Source organism: Oncorhynchus keta, unplaced genomic scaffold (genome assembly GCF_023373465.1).
Source record: "Oncorhynchus keta strain PuntledgeMale-10-30-2019 unplaced genomic scaffold, Oket_V2 Un_contig_2736_pilon_pilon, whole genome shotgun sequence".
In the NCBI taxonomy this organism is placed as follows: Eukaryota; Metazoa; Chordata; class Actinopteri; order Salmoniformes; family Salmonidae; genus Oncorhynchus; species Oncorhynchus keta.
In genome coordinates this window covers 613,360-636,812 of record NW_026285487.1, presented here as the reverse complement: position 1 = coordinate 636,812, position 23,453 = coordinate 613,360, and the positions used below count along the sequence as shown (strand labels likewise).

General features: G+C 52.8%; 1 protein-coding gene and 1 long non-coding RNA gene across 4 annotated transcripts in view; one reads left to right on the top strand and one right to left on the bottom strand.

Annotated features, from left to right (window-relative positions):
• The first annotated feature begins 15,577 nt into the window (after nt 1-15,577).
• lad1 (ladinin) overlaps nt 15,578-23,453 on the top strand; it is an 81,157-nt gene continuing 73,281 nt past the window's right edge. The window contains exon 1 of one of the 2 annotated variants that reach the window (XM_052506721.1): nt 15,578-15,758. In XM_052506721.1, coding sequence (XP_052362681.1) covers nt 15,630-15,758 — 129 coding nt within the window. In that variant the 5' untranslated portion in view covers nt 15,578-15,629. The remainder of the gene's footprint in view (nt 15,759-23,453) is intronic. The other variant, XM_052506719.1, reaches the window with a different exon arrangement.
• Nucleotides 17,787-20,230, bottom strand: LOC127922848 (uncharacterized). 2 transcript variants are annotated; one of them, XR_008112594.1, is made up of 3 exons: nt 20,193-20,230; nt 19,560-19,598; nt 17,787-17,860 (listed from the first exon to the last, which is right to left on the bottom strand). It is a non-coding gene; the product is annotated as an uncharacterized LOC127922848 (long non-coding RNA). The 2 variants fall into 2 exon arrangements; XR_008112593.1 differs by lacking the exon at nt 19,560-19,598 and adding an exon at nt 19,521-19,559.

Below are 23,453 nucleotides of genomic sequence, written 5' to 3'. Positions count from 1 at the left end.
CTCTGCCGGTCCCTGACCCTGTACCTGACCACTCTGCCTGTCCCTGACCCTGTACCTGACCACTCTGCCGGTCCCTGACCCTGTACCTGACCACTCTGCCGGTCCCTGACCCTGAGCCTACCTGACCACTCTGCCGGTCCCTGACCCTGTACCTGACCACTCTGCCGGCCCCTGACCCTGTACCTGACCACTCTGCCGGCCCCTGACCCTGTACCTGACCACTCTGCCTGTCCTGACCCTCTACCTGACCACTCTGCCGGCCCCTGACCACTCTGCCTGTCCATGACCCTGTACCTGACCACTCTGCCTGTCCATGACCCTGTACCTGACCACTCTGTCGGTCCCTGACCACTCTGCCTGTCCATGACCCTGTACCTGACCACTCTGCCTGTCCATGACCCTGTACCTGACCACTCTGCCGGTCCCTGACCCTGTACCTGACCACTCTGCCTGTCCATGACCCTGTACCTGACCACTCTGCCGGTCCCTGACCCTGTACCTGACCACTCTGCCGGTCCCTGACCCTGTACCTGACCACTCTGCCGGTCCCTGACCCTGTACCTGACTACTCTGCCGGTCCCTGACCCTGTACCTGACCACTCTGCCGGTCCCTGACCCTGTACCTGACCACTCTGCCGGTCCCTGACCCTGTACCTGACTACTCTGCCGGTCCCTGACCCTGTACCTGACCACTCTGCCTGTCCCTGACCCTGTACCTGACCACTCTGCCGGTCCCTGACCCTGTACCTGACTACTCTGCCGGTCCCTGACCCTGTACCTGACCACTCTGCCGGTCCCTGACCCTGTACCTGACCACTCTGCCGGTCCCTGACCCTGTACCTGACTACTCTGCCGGTCCCTGACCCTGTACCTGACCACTCTGCCGGTCCCTGACCCTGTACCTGACCACTCTGCCGGTCCCTGACCCTGAGCCTACCTGACCACTCTGCCGGTCCCTGACCCTGTACCTGACCACTCTGCCGGCCCCTGACCCTGTACCTGACAACTCTGCCGGCCCCTGACCCTGTACCTGACCACTCTGCCTGTCCTGACCCTGTACCTGACCACTCTGCCGGCCCCTGACCACTCTGCCGGTCCCTGACCCTGTACCTGACCACTCTGACTGTCCTGACCACTCTGCCTGTCCTGACCACTCTGCCGGTCCCTGACCCTGTACCTGACCACTCTGCCTGTCCCTGACCCTGTACCTGACCACTCTGCCTGTCCATGACCCTGTACCTGACCAATCTGCCTGTCCATGACCCTGTACCTGACTACTCTGCCTGTCCTGACCACTCTGCCTGTCCATGACCCTGTACCTGACCACTCTGCCTGTCCATGACTCTGTACCTGACTACTCTGCCGGCCCCTGACCACTCTGCCTGTCCATGACCCTGTACCTGACCACTCTGCCGACCCCTGACCACTCTGCCTGTCCATGACCCTGTACCTGACCACTCTGCCTGTCCATGACCCTGTACCTGACCACTCTGCCGACCCCTGACCACTCTGCCTGTCCATGACCCTGTACCTGACCACTCTGCCTGTCCATGACCCTGTACCTGACCACTCTGCCGGTCCCTGACCCTGTACCTGACCACTCTGCCTGTCCATGACCCTGTACCTGACCACTCTGCCGGTCCCTGACCCTGTACCTGACCACTCTGCCGGTCCCTGACCCTGTACCTGACCACTCTGCCGGTCCCTGACCCTGTACCTGACTACTCTGCCGGTCCCTGACCCTGTACCTGACCACTCTGCCGGTCCCTGACCCTGTACCTGACCACTCTGCCGGTCCCTGACCCTGTACCTGACTACTCTGCCGGTCCCTGACCCTGTACCTGACCACTCTGCCTGTCCCTGACCCTGTACCTGACCACTCTGCCGGTCCCTGATCCTGTACCTGACCACTCTGCCGGTCCCTGACCCTGAGCCTACCTGACCACTCTGCCGGTCCCTGACCCTGTACCTGACCACTCTGCCGGCCCCTGACCCTGTACCTGACCACTCTGCCGGCCCCTGACCCGGTACCTGACCACTCTGCCTGTCCTGACCCTGTACCTGACCACTCTGCCGGCCCCTGACCACTCTGCCGGTCCCTGACCCTGTACCTGACCACTCTGCCTGTCCCTGACCCTGTACCTGACCACTCTGCCTGTCCATGACCCTGTACCTGACCAATCTGCCTGTCCCTGACCCTGTACCTGACTACTCTGCCTGTCCTGACCACTCTGCCTGTCCATGACCCTGTACCACTCTGCCGGTCCATGACCCTGTACCTGACTACTCTGCCTGTCCCTGACCCTGTACCTGACCACTCTGCCTGTCCTGACCACTCTGCCTGTCCATGACCCTGTATCTGACTACTCAGCCTGTCCTGACCACTCTGCCTGTCCATGACCCTGTACCTGACCACTCTGCCTGTCCTGACCCTGTACCTGACCACTCTGCCTGTCCCTGACCCTGTACCTGACCACTCTGCCGGTCCCTGACCACTCTGCCGGTCCCTGACCACTCTGCCTGTCCCTGACCCTGTACCTGACCACTCTGCCGGTCCCTGACCCTGTACCTGACCACTCTGCCTGTCCCTGACCCTGTACCTGACCACTCTGCCGGTCCCTGACCACTCTGCCTGTCCCTGACCCTGTACCTGACCACTCTGCCGGTCCCTGACCCTGTACCTGACCACTCTGCCTGTCCCTGACCCTGTACCTGACCACTCTGCCGGCCCCTGACCACTCTGCCTGTCCCTGACCCTGTACCTGACTACTCTGCCGGTCCCTGACCCTGTACCTGACCACTCTGCCGGTCCCTGACCCTGTACCTGACCACTCTGCCTGTCCCTGACCCTGTACCTGACTACTCTGCCGGTCCATGACCCTGTACCTGACCACTCTGCCTGTCCCTGACCCTGTACCTGACCACTCTGCCTGTCCCTGACCCTGTACCTGACTACTCTGCCTGTCCCTGACCCTGTACCTGACCACTCTGCCGGTCCCTGACCCTGTACCTGACCACTCTGCCTGTCCTGACCCTGTACCTGACCACTCTGCCTGTACTGACCCTGTACCTGACCACTCTGCCGGTCCCTGACCCTGTACCTGACTACTCTGCCGGTCCCTGACCCTGTACCTGACTACTCTGCCTGTCCCTGACCCTGTACCTGACCACTCTGCCTGTACTGACCCTGTACCTGACCACCCTGCCGGCCCCTGACCCTGTACCTGACTACTCTGCCTGTCCCTGACCCTGTACCTGACCACTCTGCCTGTACTGACCCTGTACCTGACCACTCTGCCGGTCCCTGACCCCTGTACCTGACCACTCTGCCGGTCCATGACCCTGTACCTGACCAATCTGCCTGTCCCTGACACTGTACCTGACTACTCTGCCTGTCCTGACCACTCTGCCTGTCCATGACCCTGTACCTGACCACTCTGCCTGTACTGACCCTGTACCTGACTACTCTGCCTGTCCCTGACCCTGTACCTGACCACTCTGCCTGTACTGACCCTGTACCTGACCACTCTGCCGGTCCCTGACCCTGTACCTGACCACTCTGCCGGTCCCTGACCCTGTACCTGACCACTCTGCCGGCCCCTGACCCTGTACCTGACCACTCTGCCGGCCCCTGACCCGGTACCTGACCACTCTGCCTGTCCTGACCCTGTACCTGACCACTCTGCCGGCCCATGACCCTGTACCTGACCAATCTGCCTGTCCCTGACCCTGTACCTGACTACTCTGCCTGTCCTGACCACTCTGCCTGTCCATGACCCTGTACCACTCTGCCGGTCCATGACCCTGTACCTGACTACTCTGCCTGTCACTGACCCTGTACCTGACCACTCTGCCTGTCCTGACCACTCTGCCTGTCCATGACCCTGTACCTGACTACTCTGCCTGTCCTGACCACTCTGCCTGTCCATGACCCTGTACCTGACCACTCTGCCTGTCCTGACCCTGTACCTGACCACTCTGCCTGTCCCTGACCCTGTACCTGACCACTCTGCCTGTCCCTGACCCTGTACCTGACCACTCTGCCGGTCCCTGACCACTCTGCCTGTCCTGACCCCGTACCTGACCACTCTGCCGGCCCCTGACCACTCTGCCTGTCCCTGACCCTGTACCTGACCACTCTGCCGGTCCCTGACCCTGTACCTGACCACTCTGCCTGTCCCTGACCCTGTACCTGACTACTCTGCCGGTCCATGACCCTGTACCTGACCACTCTGCCTGTCCCTGACCCTGTACCTGACCACTCTGCCTGTCCCTGACCCTGTACCTGACTACTCTGCCTGTCCCTGACCCTGTACCTGACCACTCTGCCGGTCCCTGACCCTGTACCTGACCACTCTGCCTGTCCTGACCCTGTACCTGACCACTCTGCCTGTACTGACCCTGTACCTGACCACTCTGCCGGTCCCTGACCCTGTACCTGACCACTCTGCCGGTCCCTGACCCTGTACCTGACTACTCTGCCTGTCCCTGACCCTGTACCTGACCACTCTGCCTGTACTGACCCTGTACCTGACCACCCTGCCGGCCCCTGACCCTGTACCTGACTACTCTGCCTGTCCCTGACCCTGTACCTGACCACTCTGCCTGTACTGACCCTGTACCTGACCACTCTGCCGGTCCCTGACCCCTGTACCTGACCACTCTGCCGGTCCATGACCCTGTACCTGACCAATCTGCCTGTCCCTGACACTGTACCTGACTACTCTGCCTGTCCTGACCACTCTGCCTGTCCATGACCCTGTACCTGACCACTCTGCCTGTACTGACCCTGTACCTGACTACTCTGCCTGTCCCTGACCCTGTACCTGACCACTCTGCCTGTACTGACCCTGTACCTGACCACTCTGCCGGTCCCTGACCCTGTACCTGACCACTCTGCCGGTCCCTGACCCTGTACCTGACCACTCTGCCGGTCCCTGACCCTGTACCTGACCACTCTGCCGGTCCCTGACCCTGTACCTGACTACTCTGCCTGTCCCTGACCCTGTACCTGACCACTCTGCCGGTCCCTGACCCTGTACCTGACTACTCTGCCTGTCCCTGACCCTGTACCTGACCACTCTGCCGGTCCATTACCCTGTACCTGACCACTCTGCCGGCCCCTGACCCTGAGCCTACCTGACCACTCTGCCGGTCCCTGACCCTGTACCTGACCACTCTGCCGGCCCCTGACCCTGTACCTGACCACTCTGCCGGCCCCTGACCCTGGACCTGACTACTCTGCCGGTCCCTGACCCTGTACCTAACCACTCTGCCGGTCCCTGACCCTGTACCTGACCACTCTGCCGGTCCCTGACCCTGTACCTGACCACTCTGCCGGCCCCTGACCCTGTACCTGACCACTCTGCCTGTCCCTGACCCTGTACCTGACCACTCTGCCTGTCCCTGACCCTGTACCTGACTACTCTGCCTGTCCTGACCCTGTACCTGACCACTCTGCCGGTCCCTGACCCTGTACCTGACCACTCTGCCTGTCCCTGACCCTGTACCTGACCACTCTGCCTGTCCCTGACCCTGTACCTGACTACTCTGCCTGTCCCTGACCCTGTACCTGACCACTCTGCCGGTCCCTGACCCTGTACCTGACCACTCTGCCTGTCCATGACCCTGTACCTGACCACTCTGCCTGTTCTGACCCTGTACCTGACCACTCTGCCTGTACTGACCCTGTACCTGACTACTCTGCCTGTCCCTGACCCTGTACCTGACCACTCTGCCTGTACTGACCCTGTACCTGACCACTCTGCCGGTCCCTGACCCTGTACCTGACCACTCTGCCGGTCCCTGACCCTGTACCTGACCACTCTGCCGGTCCCTGACCCTGTACCTGACCACTCTGCCGGTCCCTGACCCTGTACCTGACCACTCTGCCGGTCCCTGACCCTGTACCTGACTACTCTGCCTGTCCCTGACCCTGTACCTGACCACTCTGCCGGTCCATGACCCTGTACCTGACCACTCTGCCGGCCCCTGACCCTGAGCCTACCTGACCACTCTGCCGGTCCCTGACCCTGTACCTGACCACTCTGCCTGTCCTGACCCTGTACCTGACCACTCTGCCGGCCCCTGACCCTGTACCTGACCACTCTGCCGGCCCCTGACCCTGTACCTGACCACTCTGCCGGCCCCTGACCCTGTACCTGACTACTCTGCCGGTCCCTGACCCTGTACCTAACCACTCTGCCGGTCCCTGACCCTGTACCTGACCACTCTGCCGGTCCCTGACCCTGAGCCTACCTGACTACTCTGCCTGTCCCTGACCCTGTACCTGACCACTCTGCCGGTCCCTGACCCTGTACCTGACCACTCTGCCGGCCCCTGACCCTGTACCTGACCACTCTGCCGGCCCCTGACCCTGTACCTGACCACTCTGCCGGCCCCTGACCCTGTACCTGACTACTCTGCCGGTCCCTGACCCTGTACCTGACCACTCTGCCGGTCCCTGACCCTGTACCTGACCACTCTGCCTGTACTGACCCTGTACCTGACCACTCTGCCTGTCCCTGACCCTGAGCCTACCTGACCACTCTGCCGGCCCCTGACCCTGTACCTGACCACTCTGCCTGTCCCTGACCCTGAGCCTACATGACCACTCTGCCGGCCCCTGACCCTGTACCTGACCACTCTGCCTGTCCTGATCCTGTACCTGACCACTCTGCCGGTCCCTGACCCTGTACCTGACTACTCTGCCTGTCCCTGACCCTGTACCTGACCACTCTGCCGGTCCCTGACCCTGTACCTGACTACTCTGCCTGTCCCTGACCCTGTACCTGACCACTCTGCCGGTCCATGACCCTGTACCTGACCACTCTGCCGGCCCCTGACCCTGTACCTGACCACTCTGCCTGTCCCTGACCCTGTACCTGACCACTCTGCCGGTCCCTGACCCTGAGCCTGACCACTCTGCCGGTCCCTGACCCTGAGCCTACCTGACCACTCTGCCGGTCCCTGACCCTGTACCTGACCACTCTGCCGGTCCCTGACCCTGTACCTGACCACTCTGCCTGTCCTGACCCTGTACCTGACCACTCTGCCGGCCCCTGACCCTGTACCTGACCACTCTGCCGGCCCCTGACCCTGTACCTGACCACTCTGCCGGCCCCTGACCCTGTACCTGACTACTCTGCCGGCCCCTGACCCTGTACCTGACCACTCTGCCGGCCCCTGACCCTGTACCTGACCACTCTGCCTGTCCTGACCCTGTACCTGACCACTCTGCCGGCCCCTGACCCTGTACCTGACCACTCTGCCGGCCCCTGACCCTGTACCTGACCACTCTGCCGGCCCCTGACCCTGTACCTGACTACTCTGCCGGTCCCTGACCCTGTACCTGACCACTCTGCCGGTCCCTGACCCTGTACCTGACCACTCTGCCTGTACTGACCCTGTACCTGACCACTCTGCCTGTCCCTGACCCTGAGCCTACCTGACCACTCTGCCGGCCCCTGACCCTGTACCTGACCACTCTGCCTGTCCCTGACCCTGAGCCTACCTGACCACTCTGCCGGCCCCTGACCCTGTACCTGACTACTCTGCCGGTCCCTGACCCTGTACCTGACCACTCTGCCGGTCCCTGACCCTGTACCTGACCACTCTGCCGGTCCCTGACCCTGTACCTGACCACTCTGCCGGTCCCTGACCCTGTACCTGACTACTCTGCCGGTCCCTGACCCTGTACCTGACCACTCTGCCGGTCCCTGACCCTGTACCTGACCACTCTGCCGGTCCCTGACCCTGTACTTGACTACTCTGCCGGTCCCTGACCCTGTACCTGACCACTCTGCCGGCCCCTGACCCTGTACCTGACCACTCTGCCTGTCCCTGACCCTGACCCTGTACCTGACCACTCTGCCTGTCCCTGACCCTGAGCCTACCTGACCACTCTGCCGGCCCCTGACCCTGTACCTGACTACTCTGCCGGTCCCTGACCCTGTACCTGACCACTCTGCCTGTCCCTGACCCTGAGCCTACCTGACCACTCTGCCGGTCCCTGACCCTGTACCTGACCACTCTGCCGGTCCCTGACCCTGTACCTGACCACTCTGCCGGTCCCTGACCCTGCCTGCCTGACCACTGCCTGTCCCTGAGCCTGCCTGCCTGACCACTGCCTGTCCCTGACCCTGCCTCCCTGACCACTGCCTGTCCCTGACCCTGACCCTGCCTGCCTGACCACTCTGCCTGTCCCTGACCCTGCCTGCCTGACCACTGCCTGTCCCTGAGCCTGCCTGCCTTACCACTGCCTGTCCCTGACCCTGCCTCCCTGACCACTGCCTGTCCCTGACCCTGACCCTGACCCTGCCTGCCTGACCACTCTGCCTGTCCCTGACCCTGCCTGCCTGACCACTCTGCCTGTCCCTGACCCTGACCCTGCCTGCTGTCCTGTACCTTTGCTCCACCTCTGGATTACCAACCTCTGCCTGACCTGAGCCTGCCTGCCGTCCTCCCCAACTAATAGAAACTAATAGCAACCCATAGAAACTCATATAAACCCATAGAAACTAATAGCAACCCATAGCAACCCATAGCAACACACCCATAGAAACTCATAGCAACCCATAGCAACCCATAGCAACACACCCATAGAAACTCATAGCAACTCATATCAACCTATAGAAACTCATATCAAACCATAGAAACTCATAGCAACCCATAGCAACCCATAGCAACCCATAGCAACTCATAGCAACACACCCATAGAAACTCATAGCAACCCATAGCAACCCATAGCAACACACCCATAGAAACTCATAGCAACACACCCATAGAAACTCATAGCAACTCATATCAACCTATAGAAACTCATATCAAACCATAGAAACTCATAGCAACCCATAGCAACCCATAGAAACCCATAGCAACCCATAGCAACTCATAGAAACACACCCATAGAAACTCATAGAAACCCATAGCAACCCATAGCAACCCATAGCAACCCATAGCAACCCATAGCAACCCATAGAAACCCATAGCAACCCATAGCAACTCATAGCAACCCATAGCAACCCATAGAAACTCCTAAAAAGTCATAGCACCTCTCTTTTTTTCCTCTCTCTGTATATGTGTTTCCCCTATGAGATTTAATTAGCATAATTAAAACATCCCCATAAAAATCTGTCAGTTTAGGCTAAAGATCTCTCTCTCTGTGTGTGTGTGTGTGTGTGTGTGTGTGTGTGTGTGTGTGTGTGTGTGTGTGTGTGTGTGTGTGTGTGTGTGTGTGTGTGTGTGTGTGTGTGTGTGTGTGTGTGTGTGTGTGTGTGTGTGTGTGTGTGTGTGTGTGTGTGTGTGTGTGTGTGTGTGTGTGTGTGTGTGTGTGCATAAGCAGGTCTTCTTTCAAATCTAATCCAAGTAAATAGTCAAATGACAATCAAACACTGACGTCATGCACACAGTTCATATCGGTCTATTGATAGTCAAGTTGTGTGCTTTAAGGCAGTTAAATGCCATCATGATCTCTGTGTGTTTTACATGACTGTAAAGCACTTCTCTAGAGAACACTAAAACACTAGAACACTAACCCCCGAGGAAATTGAATTAGCATAATAAAATATACCCATAAAAATCCATCAGTTTAAGCTAGAGATATCTACTTACAAACAGGTCTCACAAGACTCGTCTGAGACTCTGTTTTTTGCCAAAAATAAATGAATAAATGTTTAAAAAAAAAAACATTTGCAAAGGTTTCCTGATAATGATTAAATCCCTCAGATATAAGTCAGACACACGGGGAGGGGGGACTATCAGTTGTTCCACGTAACCAATCTGTTATTACATTTTCTTTTGTTGCTAATAGCAGTAAGGCTACTATTTTTATCAAAATATTTTTTCTATATATTTTTTGGATACTTCAAGGGCTAAATTCAAATTCAAATCGCTAAATTAACCTTTTTAAAGCCCCATCTTAGACAGAGCTTAGACTCGTTTTAAAGCCTCAGGGACCGGCAGAGTGGTCATCTTAGACAGAGCTTAGACTCGTTTTAAAGCCTCAGGGACCGGCAGAGTGGTCATCTTAGACAGAGCTTAGACTCGTTTTAAAGCCTCAGGGACCGGCAGAGTGGTCATCTTAGACAGAGCTTAGACTCATTTTAAAGCCTCAGGGACCGGCAGAGTGGTCATCTTAGACAGAGCTTAGACTCGTTTTAAAGCCTCAGGGACCGGCAGAGTGGTCATCTTAGACAGAGCTTAGACTCGTTTTAAAGCCTCAGGGACCGGCAGAGTGGTCATCTTAGACAGAGCTTAGACTCGTTTTAAAGCCTCAGGGACCGGCAGAGTGGTCATCTTAGACAGAGCTTAGACTCGTTTTAAAGCCTCAGGGACCGGCAGAGTGGTCATCTTAGACAGAGCTTAGACTCGTTTTAAAGCCCCAGGGACCGGCAGAGTGGTCATCTTAGACAGAGCTTAGACTCGTTTTAAAGCCTCAGGGACCGGCAGAGTGGTCATCTTAGACAGAGCTTAGACTCGTTTTAAAGCCCCAGGGACCGGCAGAGTGGTCATCTTAGACAGAGCTTAGACTCGTTTTAAAGCCTCAGGGACCGGCAGAGTGGTAATCTTAGACAGAGCTTAGACTCGTTTTAAAGCCTCAGGGACCGGCAGAGTGGTCATCTTAGACAGAGCTTAGACTCGTATTAGTTCAAGGATACTGACTCTCTTCCTGTAGCTTTCCCACTCATCTTTTCTGATGCAAATAGCCTTTGGTGTGTGTGTGTGTGTGTGTGTGTGTGTGTGTGTGTGTGTGTGTGTGTGTGTGTGTGTGTGTGTGTGTGTGTGTGTGTGTGTGTGTGTGTGTGTGTGTGTGTGTGTGTGTCTTGCTCTCTGTAGGCTTAAGGTTCGTGTTTGTGTCTGTGTGGTCCTTTGTTAGAAAAAGGAGGATGAGTGCTGACGAGTTACATAATCACACTGAAGACACACACACACGGTTGTAGGTAAGATTGTTATGAGTAAAGTCCAGTATACTTGTCTGTCTTTAGGTGAAGGTGTGGTCTTATACAGATCTGTAGAACAAACACACACGGTTGTAGGTAAGATTGCTATGAGTAAAGTCCAGTATACTTGTCTGTCTTTAGGTGAAGGTGTGGTCTTATACAGATCTGTAGAACACACACACACACACACACACACACACACACACACACACACACACACACACACACACACACACACACACACACACACACACACACACACACACACACACAGGCCTTTAGAACAAACAGTGACTCAGTCACACTGAATGACTCTGTACAGTTCAGCATTATTAAATACATCAAATATGTTCCTGACTGTACCTGGTCTTTGCCTTTTTCAGCTCACTAACAGTAGTATAGGTAACCCTATCACTAACAGTAGTATAGGTAACCCTATCACTAACAGTAGTATAGGTAACCCTATCACTAACAGTAGTATAGGTAACCCTATCACTAACAGTAGTATAGGTAACCCTATCACTAACAGTAGTATAGGTAACCCTATCACTAACAGTAGTATAGGTAACCCTATCACTAACAGTAGTATAGGTAACCCTATCACTAACAGTAGTATAGGTAACCCTATCCCTAACAGTAGGACAGGTAACCCTATCCCTAACAGTAGTATAGGTAACCCTATCCCTAACAGTAGGACAGGTAACCCTATCCCTAACAGTAGGACAGGTAACCCTATCCCTAACAGTAGGACAGGTAACCCTATCCCTAACAGTAGTATAGGTAACCCTATCCCTAACAGTAGTATAGGTAACCCTATCCCTAACAGTAGTATAGGTAACCCTATCCCTAACAGTAGGACAGGTAACCCTATCCCTAACAGTAGTATAGGTAACCCTATCCCTAACAGTAGGACAGGTAACCCTATCCCTAACAGTAGGACAGGTAACCCTATCCCTAACAGTAGGACAGGTAACCCTATCCCTAACAGTAGGACAGGTAACCCTATCCCTAACAGTAGGACAGGTAACCCTATCCCTAACCGTAGGACAGGTAACCCTATCCCTAACAGTAGGACAGGTAACCCTATCCCTAACAGTAGGACAGGTAACCCTATCCCTAACAGTAGGACAGGCTGCATGCAGGGCACAACTGGAGAAGTAGAAAGATGAAGTATATTAGACAAACTGAATGCCCTTATATCTCTCTGTTGAGTGTTCCTGTCTATATTCACCTGACCTCGTTAATCAAACTACAGCTATTAGAAGTGAACTGCCTTCATAACTATATATGGACAAGATCCAAAACATTACCACCCTCTCTCCCTCTGTCCCTCTCTCTCTCCCAGGTAGTTAGTTAGGTCATGTGATCTTGCAGGGTAAAGGTGGACTATAATTCCGTTCCAGCCACTCAGCGAAGTGCCTCAGACGCTTTACCCGACTAAATTTCCTCCCAGCGGGCCTCAACTTGACTGGGACCCCAGCTGCCATGTCCATCATCCGGAAGAACTGGTCGGCTCTGTCCCGGTAAGAGCTGGTTTACACCTGATGTTCACCAGATGTATATGCGTGTTGTTTTTGCCGGTTGTCTGGCCCACATTTTCCGTACTTTAAATATATGTGCTTTACTTTGTAACCAGCTGAAAGCTAGCTAGTTGGAGTCAATGTGTATCACCGCCTGGTAAAGAAATGTGAAAATATTGAACGCATGCAGTACACAGAACGCACCGCAGTACACAGAACGCACCGCAGTACACAGAACGCACCGCAGCCCAGTGCCCCCAATGTAGCGTGTTGGACTGCTCTATTGACAATGAATGACCACCAGAACGCAAAGAGTTTTATGTGTCTGGTGGGCATGAGGCTTTAGTTTGTGGTGACTTTCTGTCAGGATTGTAACGATAACCGATAGCCTACAATTCATTTATAGTAGAGCTGCGCTGCGCACTAATAGACACCTGTTTTCGCTGTGAATCATACATCAATGATGATTTAGATGGTTAGAACAGAATGTTGTTTTTGTAAATAGTGAATGGTCTTCCGAGGTTTGTGACTGCTGTCGTTGATCATGATATTGATAAGGAAAGTGAAAGCTGATCAGATGACGGATCGGATTGAGGTGGATCCTGTGATGTTGCTGTTGTTAACCCCCTAAAGTCAGTCGAAGCTGAAGATAAACAAACACTGTACATGGTGGTTGTTTTGCTCTAAGACGCCCACAGCCCCCACAAGACTTTAATTTATCTTTATTTAACCAGGCAAGTCAGTTAAGAACAAATTCTTATTTTCAATGACAGCCTAGGAACAGTGGGTTAACTGCCTGTTCAGGGGAAGGTACCTTGTCAGATCAGGGATTCAAACTTGCAACTTTCCGATTACTAGTCCAACGCTCTAACCACTAGGCTACCCTGCCGCCCCAGGGTAGCCTGTCTGAAGGTCCCCCAGTAGCAGTTGGAAAAATGAGTGGACGTACAGTATATATGGTGATTCGACATGTAAAAACAATTATAGTCTTGATGTGTCTTATATCTCTTAGATATAGGACAGACACTTCAGAACAATATTCCCTTCCATTGTACGACCCTGCCTCACACAGGAAGCGGTCGCAGGTCCTAATCCAGGCACTTGTCATCTCCCGTCTGGATTACTGCAACTCGCTGTTGGCTGGGCTCCCTGCCTGTGCCATTAAACCCCTACAACTCATCCAGAACGCTGCAGCCCGTCTGGTGTTCAACCTTCCCAAGTTCTCTCACGTCACCCCGCTCCTCCGCTCTCTCCACTGGCTTCCAGTTGAAGCTCGCATCCGCTACAAGACCATGGTGCTTGCCTACGGAGCTGTGAGGGGAACGGCACCTCAGTACCTCCAGGCTCTGATCAGGCCCTACACCCAAACAAGGGCACTGCGTTCATCCACCTCTGGCCTGCTCGCCTCCCTACCACTGAGGAAGTACAGTTCCCGCTCAGCCCAGTCAAAACTGTTCGCTGCTCTGGCCCCCAATGGTGGAACAAACTCCCTCACGACGCCAGGACAGCGGAGTCAATCACCACCTTCCGGAGACACCTGAAACCCCACCTCTTTAAGGAATACCTAGGATAGGATAAAGTAATCCTTCTCACCCCCCCCCCCTTAAAAGATTTAGATGCACTATTGTAAAGTGGCTGTTCCACTGGATGTCATAAGGTGAATGCACCAATTTGTAAGTCGCTCTGGATAAGAGCGTCTGCTAAATGACTTAAATGTAAATGTTTTGCTCTCTGATGTTCCATGTAGTGAATCTGTTATTCAATGCGTTTTGTATGGGCTAATAGTAGTAAGGCCAAATCATCAAATTGTTTTTCTTTGATACTTCAAGGGGTCTTAAAATTGTAAATCAAATAGCAAAATTATCCTTGGTATGACCTTCTTAAAACAATTCCATATAGTTTTTTTGGACCCTCCCCCACACCCCACCCCTCCCCCCCCCCACCCCCACCCCCTCCCCCACCCCACACCCCCACCCCACCCCACACCCCACCCCCCTCCCCTCACCCCACACCCCCACCCCCTCCCCTCACCCCACACCCCCACCCCTCCCCCCCACCCCACACCCCACACCCCCACCCCACACCCCCACCCCCCACCCCACCCCCCACCCCCTCCCCCCCCCCCCACACCCCCTCCCCACACCCCACACCCCCACCCCACACCCCACCCCTCCCCACACCCCACGCCCCACCCCCTCCCCACACCCCCACACCCCACCCCCTCCCCCACCCCCTCCCCCATGTATGTGTCACAGAGTACCATCTTAGACAGCATGTCACACAGAGTACCATCTCAGACAGCATGTCACAGAGTACCATCTCAGACAGCATGTCACACAGAGCACCATCTCAGACAGCATGTCACAGAGCACCATCTCAGACAGCATGTCACACAGAGAGCACCCTACAAAGAGACTTGTTGTCCCTAACCCTGTCATCAGCTGTTCATACTACTGCATCTTCATGCAGATGATTTATGAAGCATGTTGTGGTTATAAAGCCTTATTTAAATCTAATGAGAACCTCAAAAGTCCCTGCAGTAGCCTAGGTCACTAGTGTTAAACTGTGTGGGTCTGTGTAGGCTTGCCCGCCAGTGGACAGTGGAGGATGAAGAGGAAGTGGAAAGGGAGAGGAGGAGGAAGGAGAGGAGCTATAGCAGCACTGACCCCGACAATGACCTTTCACCTGGAAACGACCTTTCTCCCCGACACACCCCCGGAAACCAACCCACCAATGACAATGCTCCAAGCATCACCAGGTCAGAGATCAAACACCTGTTATCACACGCTCACACACACACACACACACACACACACACACACACACACACACACACACACACACACACACACACACACACACACACACACACACACACACACTTCAAAGTGCGTTTTTCTCTGTAAAGATACTAGGGAGAACAGCAATGAATTATTTGTGTGTATTACAGTGCGGAGATGCTCCAGCTGGACTTTGAGGAGATGCTCAGTGTTCGAGACGAGAGGAGGAGGAACAGACACATAGAGACTCTCAGACGACAGAAAGGAGAGGAGGAGGGGAGAGTGGAGCTATTGGGTGATATGGAGGAAGGGGGAGAGATGGAGGGGAGGAGGGGGGGGAGGAGGGGAGAGAGGGAGGGGAGGAGGGGAGAGTGGAGCTATTGGGTGATATGGAGGAAGGGGGGAGACAGACACCTCCAATAGACACCCCCATCAAACCTTCACCCTCAACCCCACCCTCATCCATATCTTCACCCATACCCTCAACCCCTACACCTACCAACCCCCTAGAAAGACAGGTGAGAGGGAAGGAGGGTTCTATTTTGATGTGTGTGTTTGTGTGCATGAGTGAGTGTGTCAGTAAGGACAGAGACTGTGTTTGTGTGTGTGCGTGCGTGCGCACGTGTGTTTGTGTGTGTTAGTAAGGACAGAGTGTGTGAGTGTGTGTGAGTAAGGACAGAGAGAGTGTGTGTGTGTGATGGTAAAGACAGTGTTAGTACTGTATGCAATGTATAACCTAGTGTTAACTCTAACCGTAACCCCTACCATACAGGGTGTGTACCTAGTGTTGACTCTAACCCCTACCATACAGGGTGTGTACCTAGTGTTAACCCTAACCCTAACCCCTACCATACAGGGTGTGTACCTAGTGTTGACTCTAACCCTAACCCCTACCATACAGGGTGTGTACCTAGTGTTAACCCTAACCCTAACCCCTACCATACAGGGTGTGTACCTAGTGTTAACTCTAACCCTAACCCCTACCATACAGGGTGTGTACCTAGTGTTAACTCTAACCCCTACCATACAGGGTGTGTACCTAGTGTTAACCCTAACCCCTACCATACAGGGTGTGTACCTAGTGTTAACTCTAACCCTAACCCCTACCATACAGGGTGTGTACCTAGTGTTAACCCTAACCCCTACCATACAGGGTGTGTACCTAGTGTTAACTCTAACCCCTACCATACAGGGTGTGTACCTAGTGTTAACCCTAACCCCTACCATACAGGGTGTGTACCTAGTGTTAACTCTAACCCTAACCCCTACCATACAGGGTGTGTACCTAGTGTTAACTCTAACCCTAACCCCTACCATACAGGGTGTGTACCTAGTGTTAACTCTAACCCTAACCCCTACCATACAGGGTGTGTACCTAGTGTTAACTCTAACCCCTACCATACAGGGTGTGTACCTAGTGTTAACCCTAACCCCTACCATACAGGGTGTGTACCTAGTGTTGACTCTAACCCTAACCCCTACCATACAGGGTGTGTACCTAGTGTTAACTCTAACCCTAACCCCTACCATACAGGGTGTGTACCTAGTGTTAACCCTAACCCTAACCCCTACCATACAGGGTGTGTACCTAGTGTTAACTCTAACCCTAACCCCTACCATACAGGGTGTGTACCTAGTGTTAACTCTAACCCCTACCATACAGGGTGTGTACCTAGTGTTGACTCTAACCCTAACCCCTACCATACAGGGTGTGTACCTAGTGTTAACTCTAACCCTAACCCCTACCATACAGGGTGTGTACCTAGTGTTGACTCTAACCCTATCCCCTACCATACAGGGTGTGTACCTAGTGTTGACTCTAACCCTAACCCCTACCATACAGGGTGTGTACCTAGTGTTGACTCTAACCCTAACCCCTACCATACAGGGTGTGTACCTAGTGTTAACTCTAACCCTAACCCCTACCATACAGGGTGTGTACCTAGTGTTAACTCTAACCCTAACCCCTACCATACAGGGTGTGTATCTAGTGTTGACTCTAACCCTAACCCCTACCATACAGAGTGTGTACCTAGTGTTGACCCTAACCCTAACCCCTACCATACAGGGTGTGTACCTAGTGTTAACCCTAACCCCTACCATACAGGGTGTGTACCTAGTGTTAACTCTAACCCCTACCATACAGGGTGTGTACCTAGTGTTAACCCTAACCCCTACCATACAGGGTGTGTACCTAGTGTTAACCCTAACCCTAACCCCTACCATACAGGGTGTGTACCTAGTGTTAACCCTAACTCTAACCCCTACCATACAGGGTGTGTACCTAGTGTTAACCCTAACCCCTACCATACAGGGTGTGTACCTAGTGTTAACTCTAACCCTAACCCCTACCATACAGGGTGTGTACCTAGTGTTGACTCTAACCCTAACCCCTACCATACAGGGTGTGTACCTAGTGTTAACCCTAACCCCTACCATACAGGGTGTGTACCTAGTGTTGACCCTAACCCTAACCCCTACCATACAGGGTGTGTACCTAGTGTTAACTCTAACCCCTACCATACAGGGTGTGTACCTAGTGTTAACTCTAACCCCTACCATACAGGGTGTGTACCTAGTGTTAACTCTAACCCTAACCCCTACCATACAGGGTGTGTACCTAGTGTTAACTCTAACCCTAACCCCTACCATACAGGGTGTGTACCTAGTGTTAACTCCTACCCATACAGGGTGTGTACCTAGTGTTAACTCTAACCCTAACCCCTACCATACAGGGTGTGTACCTAGTGTTAACCCTAACCCCTACCATACAGGGTGTGTACCTAGTGTTGACCCTAACCCTAACCCCTACCATACAGGGTGTGTACCTAGTGTTAACCCTAACTCTAACCCCTACCATACAGGGTGTGTACCTAGTGTTGACCCTAACCCTAACCCCTACCATACAGGGTGTGTACCTAGTGTTAACCCTAACTCTAACCCCTACCATACAGGGTGTGTACCTAGTGTTAACCCTAACCCCTACCATACAGGGTGTGTACCTAGTGTTAACCCTAACCCCTACCATACAGGGTGTGTACCTAGTGTTAACTCTAACCCCTACCATACAGGGTGTGTACCTAGTGTTAACCCTAACCCCTACCATACAGGGTGTGTACCTAGTGTTAACTCTAACCCTAACCCCTACCATACAGGGTGTGTACCTAGTGTTAACTCTAACCCTAACCCCTACCATACAGGGTGTGTACCTAGTGTTAACTCTAACCCTAACCCCTACCATACAGGGTGTGTACCTAGTGTTAACTCTAACCCCTACCATACAGGGTGTGTACCTAGTGTTAACCCTAACCCCTACCATACAGGGTGTGTACCTAGTGTTGACTCTAACCCTAACCCCTACCATACAGGGTGTGTACCTAGTGTTAACTCTAACCCTAACCCCTACCATACAGGGTGTGTACCTAGTGTTAACCCTAACCCTAACCCCTACCATACAGGGTGTGTACCTAGTGTTAACTCTAACCCTAACCCCTACCATACAGGGTGTGTACCTAGTGTTAACTCTAACCCTAACCCCTACCATACAGGGTGTGTACCTAGTGTTGACTCTAACCCTAACCCCTACCATACAGGGTGTGTACCTAGTGTTAACTCTAACCCTAACCCCTACCATACAGGGTGTGTACCTAGTGTTAACTCTAACCCCTACCATACAGGGTGTGTACCTAGTGTTGACTCTAACCCTAACCCCTACCATACAGGGTGTGTATCTAGTGTTGACTCTAACCCTAACCCCTACCATACAGAGTGTGTACCTAGTGTTGACCCTAACCCTAACCCCTACCATATAGGGTGTGTACCTAGTGTTAACCCTAACCCCTACCATACAGGGTGTGTACCTAGTGTTAACCCTAACCCCTACCATACAGGGTGTGTACCTAGTGTTAACTCTAACCCCTACCATACAGGGTGTGTACCTAGTGTTAACCCTAACCCCTACCATACAGGGTGTGTACCTAGTGTTAACCCTAACCCTAACCCCTACCATACAGGGTGTGTACCTAGTGTTAACCCTAACTCTAACCCCTACCATACAGGGTGTGTACCTAGTGTTAACCCTAACCCCTACCATACAGGGTGTGTACCTAGTGTTAACTCTAACCCTAACCCCTACCATACAGGGTGTGTACCTAGTGTTGACTCTAACCCTAACCCCTACCATACAGGGTGTGTACCTAGTGTTAACCCTAACCCCTACCATACAGGGTGTGTACCTAGTGTTGACCCTAACCCTAACCCCTACCATACAGGGTGTGTACCTAGTGTTAACTCTAACCCCTACCATACAGGGTGTGTACCTAGTGTTAACTCTAACCCCTACCATACAGGGTGTGTACCTAGTGTTAACTCTAACCCTAACCCCTACCATACAGGGTGTGTACCTAGTGTTAACTCTAACCCTAACCCCTACCATACAGGGTGTGTACCTAGTGTTAACTCTAACCCCTACCATACAGGGTGTGTACCTAGTGTTAACTCTAACCCTAACCCCTACCATACAGGGTGTGTACCTAGTGTTAACCCTAACCCCTACCATACAGGGTGTGTACCTAGTGTTAACTCTAACCCTAACCCCTACCATACAGGGTGTGTACCTAGTGTTAACCCTAACCCCTACCATACAGGGTGTGTACCTAGTGTTAACTCTAACCCTAACCCCTACCATACAGGGTGTGTACCTAGTGTTAACTCTAACCCCTACCATACAGGGTGTGTACCTAGTGTTAACCCTAACCCCTACCATACAGGGTGTGTACTTAGTGTTGACTCTAACCCTAACCCCTACCATACAGGGTGTGTACCTAGTGTTAACCCTAACCCCTACCATACAGGGTGTGTACCTAGTGTTAACTCTAACCCTAACCCCTACCATACAGGGTGTGTACCTAGTGTTAACTCTAACCCTAACCCCTACCATACAGGGTGTGTACCTAGTGTTAACTCTAACTCTAACCCCTACCATACAGGGTGTGTACCTAGTGTTAACTCTAACCCTAACCCCTACCATACAGGGTGTGTACCTAGTGTTAACCCTAACCCCTACCATACAGGGTGTGTACTTAGTGTTGACTCTAACCCTAACCCCTACCATACAGGGTGTGTACCTAGTGTTAACTCTAACCCTAACCCCTACCATACAGGGTGTGTACCTAGTGTTAACTCTAACCCCTACCATACAGGGTGTGTACCTAGTGTTAACTCTAACCCTAACCCCTACCATACAGGGTGTGTACCTAGTGTTGACCCTAACCCTAACCCCTACCATACAGGGTGTGTACCTAGTGTTAACTCTAACTCTAACCCATACCATACAGGGTGTGTACCTAGTGTTGACCCTAACTCTAACCCCTACCATACAGGGTGTGTACCTAGTGTTAACCCTAACCCTAACCCCTACCATACAGGGTGTGTACCTAGTGTTGACTCTAACCCTAACCCCTACCATACAGGGTGTGTACCTAGTGTTAACTCTAACCCTAACCCCTACCATACAGGGTGTGTACCTAGTGTTGACCCTAACCCTAACCCCTACCATACAGGGTGTGTACCTAGTGTTGACCCTAACCCTAACCCCTACCATACAGGGTGTGTACCTAGTGTTAACCCTAACTCTAACCCCTACCATACAGGGTGTGTACCTAGTGTTGACCCTAACCCTAACCCCTACCATACAGGGTGTGTACCTAGTGTTAACCCTAACTCTAACCCCTACCATACAGGGTGTGTACCTAGTGTTAACCCTAACCCCTACCATACAGGGTGTGTACCTAGTGTTGACTCTAACCCTAACCCCTACCATAAAGGGTGTGTACCTAGTGTTGACTCTAACCCTAACCCCTACCATACAGGGTGTGTACCTAGTGTTAACCCTAACCCCTACCATACAGGGTGTGTACCTAGTGTTAACCCTAACCCCTACAATACAGGGTGTGTACCTAGTGTTGACTCTAACCCTAACCCCTACCATACAGGGTGTGTACCTAGTGTTGACCCTAACCCTAACCCCTACCATACAGGGTGTGTACCTAGTGTTAACCCTAACTCTAACCCCTACCATACAGGGTGTGTACCTAGTGTTAACCCTAACCCCTACCATACAGGGTGTGTACCTAGTGTTGACTCTAACCCTAACCCCTACCATACAGGGTGTGTACCTAGTGTTGACCCTAACCCTAACCCCTACCATACAGGGTGTGTACCTAGTGTTAACTCTAACCCTAACCCCTACCATACAGGGTGTGTACCTAGTGTTAACTCTAACCCTAACCCCTACCATACAGGGTGTGTACCTAGTGTTAACCCTAACCCCTACCATACAGGGTGTGTACCTAGTGTTGACTCTAACCCCTACCATACAGGGTGTGTACCTAGTGTTAACCCTAACCCCTACCATACAGGGTGTGTACCTAGTGTTGACCCTAACCCCTACCATACAGGGTGTGTACCTAGTGTTAACCCTAACCCCTACCATACAGGGTGTGTACCTAGTGTTGACTCTAACCCCTACCATACAGGGTGTGTACCTAGTGTTAACCCTAACTCTAACCCCTACCATACAGGGTGTGTACCTAGTGTTGACCCTAACCCCTACCATACAGGGTGTGTACCTAGTGTTAACTCTAACCCCTACCATACAGGGTGTGTACCTAGTGTTAACCCTAACCCCTACCATACAGGGTGTGTATCTAGTGTTAACTCTAACCCTAACCCCTACCATACAGGGTGTGTACCTAGTGTTAACCCTAACCCCTACCATACAGGGTGTGTACCTAGTGTTAACTCTAACCCTAACCCCTACCATACAGGGTGTGTACCTAGTGTTGACCCTAACCCCTACCATACAGGGTGTGTACCTAGTGTTAACTCTAACCCTAACCCCTACCATACAGGGTGTGTACCTAGTGTTGACTCTAACCCCTACCATACAGGGTGTGTACCTAGTGTTAACCCTAACCCCTACCATATAGGGTGTGTACCTAGTGTTAACCCTAACTCTAACCCCTACCATACAGGGTGTGTACCTAGTGTTAACCCTAACCCCTACCATACAGGGTGTGTACCTAGTGTTGACTCTAACCCTAACCCCTACCATAAAGGGTGTGTACCTAGTGTTGACTCTAACCCTAACCCCTACCATACAGGGTGTGTACCTAGTGTTAACCCTAACTCTAACCCCTACCATACAGGGTGTGTACCTAGTGTTAACCCTAACCCCTACCATACAGGGTGTGTACCTAGTGTTGACTCTAACCCTAACCCCTACCATAAAGGGTGTGTACCTAGTGTTGACTCTAACCCTAACCCCTACCATACAGGGTGTGTACCTAGTGTTAACCCTAACCCTAACCCCTACCATACAGGGTGTGTACCTAGTGTTAACCCTAACCCCTACAATACAGGGTGTGTACCTAGTGTTGACCCTCTAACCCTAACCCCCTACCATACAGGGTGTGTACCTAGTGTTGACCCTAACCCTAACCCCTACCATACAGGGTGTGTACCTAGTGTTAACCCTAACTCTAACCCCTACCATACAGGGTGTGTACCTAGTGTTAACCCTAACCCCTACCATACAGGGTGTGTACCTAGTGTTGACTCTAACCCTAACCCCTACCATACAGGGTGTGTACCTAGTGTTGACCCTAACCCTAACCCCTACCATACAGGGTGTGTACCTAGTGTTAACTCTAACCCTAACCCCTACCATACAGGGTGTGTACCTAGTGTTAACTCTAACCCTAACCCCTACCATACAGGGTGTGTACCTAGTGTTAACCCTAACCCCTACCATACAGGGTGTGTACCTAGTGTTGACTCTAACCCCTACCATACAGGGTGTGTACCTAGTGTTAACCCTAACCCCTACCATACAGGGTGTGTACCTAGTGTTGACCCTAACCCCTACCATACAGGGTGTGTACCTAGTGTTAACCCTAACCCCTACCATACAGGGTGTGTACCTAGTGTTGACTCTAACCCCTACCATACAGGGTGTGTACCTAGTGTTAACCCTAACTCTAACCCCTACCATACAGGGTGTGTACCTAGTGTTGACCCTAACCCCTACCATACAGGGTGTGTACCTAGTGTTAACCCTAACCCCTACCATACAGGGTGTGTATCTAGTGTTAACTCTAACCCTAACCCCTACCATACAGGGTGTGTACCTAGTGTTAACCCTAACCCCTACC